Genomic DNA, 4,418 nt, shown 5'->3' with positions numbered 1-4,418 from the left:
CTCCCCTTTAACATCAACCTTGTCCTCAAGGTTGAAATTAGGATAGTTGTTCTTGATGTCTTGCATGTCCTCCCATGTTGCTTCTTCTTGTCCTCTATTTTCCCACTGCACCAGGACCTGTTGTATCTGACTTGCTCCCTTAAGTATGATGCGAGTTGCAATGACTTTCAATGGCTGCATCACTGGTCCCATTTCAGTAACTGTCAGAGGTAATGGTAAATAGGGTTCATCCACATTGCCCTTAAACAACTTTAACTGCGACACATGGAAGACTGGATGGATTCTTGCAGAGGACGACAACTCTAACTTTGTATGAACAACTCCAATTTTTGCTATTATTTTGAAAGGACCAAAATATTTCATAGATAACTTTTGATTCTTCCGTAAAGCAGCAGAATGCTGTCTATAAGGTTGTAATTTCACCAATACTTGATCACCCACTTGCATTTGAACTTCATGTCTCTTTCTGACAGCTTGAGCTTTCATGGTCTGTTGAGCTCTAGATAAATTGATTTTTAACTTGGCTAACAGTTCATCTCTATTAGCCAATTGTTCCCTCAGTTCCATAGGGTCTTGACTAGTAACGGGCTGTCTAGATATTGTGGGAGGATCTCTTCCATACAATGCTTTAAAAGGGGTCATGCCCAAACTAGTGTGAAAAGCTGTATTATACCAAAACTCAGACCATGGCAAAGCTTTAACCCAACTTTTGGGATTTTCATAGGTGAAGCATCTCAAATACATTTCCATACATTTATTCAAAATTTCAGATTGTCCATCAGTTTGTGGATGATAGGTTGATGACATAGCAAGTGTTGTTCCATGTAATTTGAATAAATGTTGCCAAAATGTACTAGTAAAGACCTTATCTCTATCAGACACAATTGACCGTGGTATTCCATGTAACTTCACTATATTGCTCATGAAAGCTTCAGCTACAGTCTTACTATTATAATCAGCCTTAAGTGTTAAGAAATGTGCATATTTAGTAAGCCTATCCACAACCACCATGATAACAGATAAACCATTCACAATAGGCAAACCAGTGATAAAATCCATTGCTATATCCTCCCAAACTTGTTGTGGGATAGGTAAGGGGTGAAGCAAACCTGAAGGTAATGTATTGCTACTCTTAGCCTATTGACAAATTGCACATTGTTGCACATACTCGTGCACCTGTTCTTGCATGTTGGGCCAATAAAATTGAGCTTTCAGCCTTGCCATCGTTCTAGTGATCCCAGCATGACCACCAATTGGTGAACTATGGTATTCTTGGAGAATTTTATGAATCAGGGCATCATCTGTTGGAATAACCAATCTATCCTTCCAATATAGCAATCCTTCTCGCACTGTATAGTGCTTATCTGCTGTTGCATTCCTACAGTCCAGCATTAATTGTTTCAATTGGTCATTTGTAACTAATTTGTTTCTTAGTTCCTCCAAAAATAAAGAATGAGGCTCGGACCATGATAATGCAAACATTCTGGACAATGCATCTGCTGCTTGATTATCCTTGCCAGGCTTGTACTCAATCTTGAAATCATAGCCTAGAAACTTGTGGAGCCATGCTTGTTGTTCCGGTGTTTGTAAGGATTGATCCATCAAGCTCTTCAAACTTTTTTGATCAGTCCTTATGATGAATTTATTGCCCAACAAATAATGTCTGAATTTAGCCAAAGCTTCAGTTATGGCTAGTAGTTCTCTGATATATGCAGATTGTTTTTGCATCCTAGGAGCCAGTTTCTTTGAAAAATAAGCTATGGGATGACCATTTTGACCCAAAACAGCCCCCACTCCTACGCCAGATGCATCAGTCTCCAAGATAAATGATTGACTGAAGTTTGGTAATGCTAAGACTGGAGCATTTGTCATAGCTTGCTTCAGTTTCTCAAAGGCTGTTTCAGCTTCAGTATTCCAATGAAAATTGTCCTTTTTTAGTAATTCGGTTAATGGTGCAGCAATGTGAGCATAGGCCTTGATGAATCTTCTATAGTACCCTGTGAGGCCAAGGAACCCCCTTAATTGTTTAACATTGGATGGAATAGGCCATTCTAGGACTGCCTTCACTTTAGTATTTTCCATAGACACACCCTTGCCTGATACCGTGTGTCCCAAGTAATCTACCTCTGTGGTTCCAAAGGAGCATTTGGATAACTTGGCATATAACTCATGCTTTTGTAGAGTTCTTAATACAGACTCCAATTGTTGTAGGTGGTCATTCCAAGAGGCACTATACACTAGGATATCATCAAAGAAAATAAGAACAAATTTTCTTAGAGCATGTTGAAATATCTTATTCATCAAAGCTTGAAATGTCGCTGGAGCATTTGTTAAACCAAATGGCATTACTAGCCACTCATAATGACCATGGTGTGTCCGGAAAGCTGTCTTAGCTCTCTATCTTCTGACTTGACCATAATTTGGTGATATTCTGACCTTAAGTCCAATTTAGAGAAAAATTGAGCCCCATATAATTCATCTAGTAACTCATCAACTGTGGGCATAGGAAAACTATCCTTCACAGTAATCGTATTCAAGGCTCTATAATCAGTACCAAACCTCCAACTACCATCTTTCTTTTTAACAAGTAAAATAGGTGAAGAATATGGGCTATTGATGGGCTGAATGATACCTTGTTGAAGCATTTCATGCACCATTTTTTCAATCTGCTCCTTTTGTGTGTAGGGGTATCTATAAGGTCTTACTTTAACTGGTCCAGACCCAGGCTGCAATGGAATAGCATGGTCATGCTCCCTTGGAGGTGGTAGTGTTGATGGAACCTTGAAAACATCAGCATATGTGTGCAGTAACATAGCAATTTCAGGGTCAATGGCTGATGGTAATTCACTGAGAATATCTTCGGGTAATTCTTTATTTATCAATTGGACTGCAAAGCACTCTTCAATAGCATCAGTGTAATGCAATCTTCTGAATTGATGTAGTTGAGCTGGACTAGGCTCCATATTTGTCTCACCCTGTAAGGTAATAAATTTACCCTGTCGAAAGAACTTTAATGTTAATGCTGCATAGTCAGCCACATGAGGTCCAAGTGTTGCTAACCATGTGGAACCCAATATGATATCAGCACCTGAGGTTTGCAACAAATACACAGGTATTTTAATTTCTTGGCCCTGAATTTGCACTAGTAATTGTTGAATCTTGCCTTCAGCATTTAACACTTGGCCGTTTCCCACTAGAACTCTAAGGTTTGTTGCTGGTTCAATTGGGAATTTCAGCACTTGTGCAACTCTTGGTTGAATAAAGTTGTCTGAACTTCCTCCATCAACCAAAATCTTCACGCTTATGCTGCCCACTTGTCCTGTAAATCTAATAGTACCAATCCCATTAGCTCCGCGCATAGCATTCAAGGATAAGTGATGGTGCTCATTAATAATGGCCTCTTCTAATAACACCCCTGCTGTTTGGTCTGATTGAATTTCCTCTTCATCTTCAAGTTGCAATAACATCACTTGTCTGTTAGGGCATTTATGGGATGGAGAAAACTTTTCATCACAAAAGTAGCATAAATTTTTCTCCCTCCTTAATTGGATTTCTGCTGGTGAAATTTTTTTTATATTTTGGTTTTTTTGGTATAATGGCTTGGATTGAGGGGTAGGTAAGAGTGGAGGTAAGTTGTTTTTGGTAGTGTCAGTTATTTGGCTAGTTTGAGGGTTTTTGTTGGTGGTGGTATTGTTTTGGTTATAGTTTCTGGCATGGCTTGTGAAGGGTTTCGGTTTATTTGTTGAGTACTTTTCTTCATATAGTTTGGCTAGAGCAAATGCTTTGCTTAAAATTTTGGGTTCCATAGCCTTAACATCTCTGCGAATCTCCTCTTGTAATCCACTAATGAAGCAGTCCAAGATAGCATCAGGGCTTAATCCATCAACTCTATTCACTAATGCAGTGAATTGCATATAAAAATCATTAACAGATGCAGCTTGAGTTAATTTAAACAAAGTAGCTCTAGGACACTCATATGCAGATGGTCCAAAATCAAGCTCTAAAGCTCGAGTGAGAGCTGGCCATGATAGCATGGGATCTGTTTTTTGCATCATTTGGTACCACGGTACCACCTCATGGTCTAAGTTCACAGAAGTAGTAATTAATCGGTCAGCATCAGGTGTGGAGTAGTAATCAAAGAATTGTTCAGCCTTAAAAATCCAATCCATCACATTTTTTCCATCAAAACGAGGGAAATCAAGCTTCACAGAGCGTACCTGAAATGAATTTTTAGGAGGTTCTTTGTATGAGTTCGTTGAACCATGGGAAGACCCGGGAATCGATTGTAGCCGTTGCAGAATTTGAGCCATCACAGAATTCAATTGTGAGAATTGAGATTCATTAGACACCTGAATCGCTTCCATTCGTTCGATTTGAGCGCGGGTGGAACCTTCCAAACGCTCGATCTGGCCGTGCAA

The 4,418-nt window shown here is 39.3% G+C and overlaps 1 protein-coding gene across 1 annotated transcript in view; it reads right to left on the bottom strand.

Annotated features, from left to right (window-relative positions):
• Positions 1–2,348: 2,348 nt before the first annotated feature.
• LOC140919069 (uncharacterized) overlaps positions 2,349–4,418 on the bottom strand; it is a 3,050-nt gene continuing 980 nt past the window's right edge. Inside the window, exon 2 of the mRNA XM_073364584.1 lies at positions 2,349–4,406. Within this exon, the coding sequence (XP_073220685.1) occupies positions 2,349–4,406 (2,058 nt within the window). The remainder of the gene's footprint in view (positions 4,407–4,418) is intronic.

The sequence above is a fragment of the Cicer arietinum genome, chromosome 8 (assembly GCF_000331145.2).
Source record: "Cicer arietinum cultivar CDC Frontier isolate Library 1 chromosome 8, Cicar.CDCFrontier_v2.0, whole genome shotgun sequence".
Lineage (NCBI taxonomy): Eukaryota > Viridiplantae > Streptophyta > Magnoliopsida > Fabales > Fabaceae > Cicer > Cicer arietinum.
This window is presented reverse-complemented; position numbering and strand designations above follow the sequence as displayed.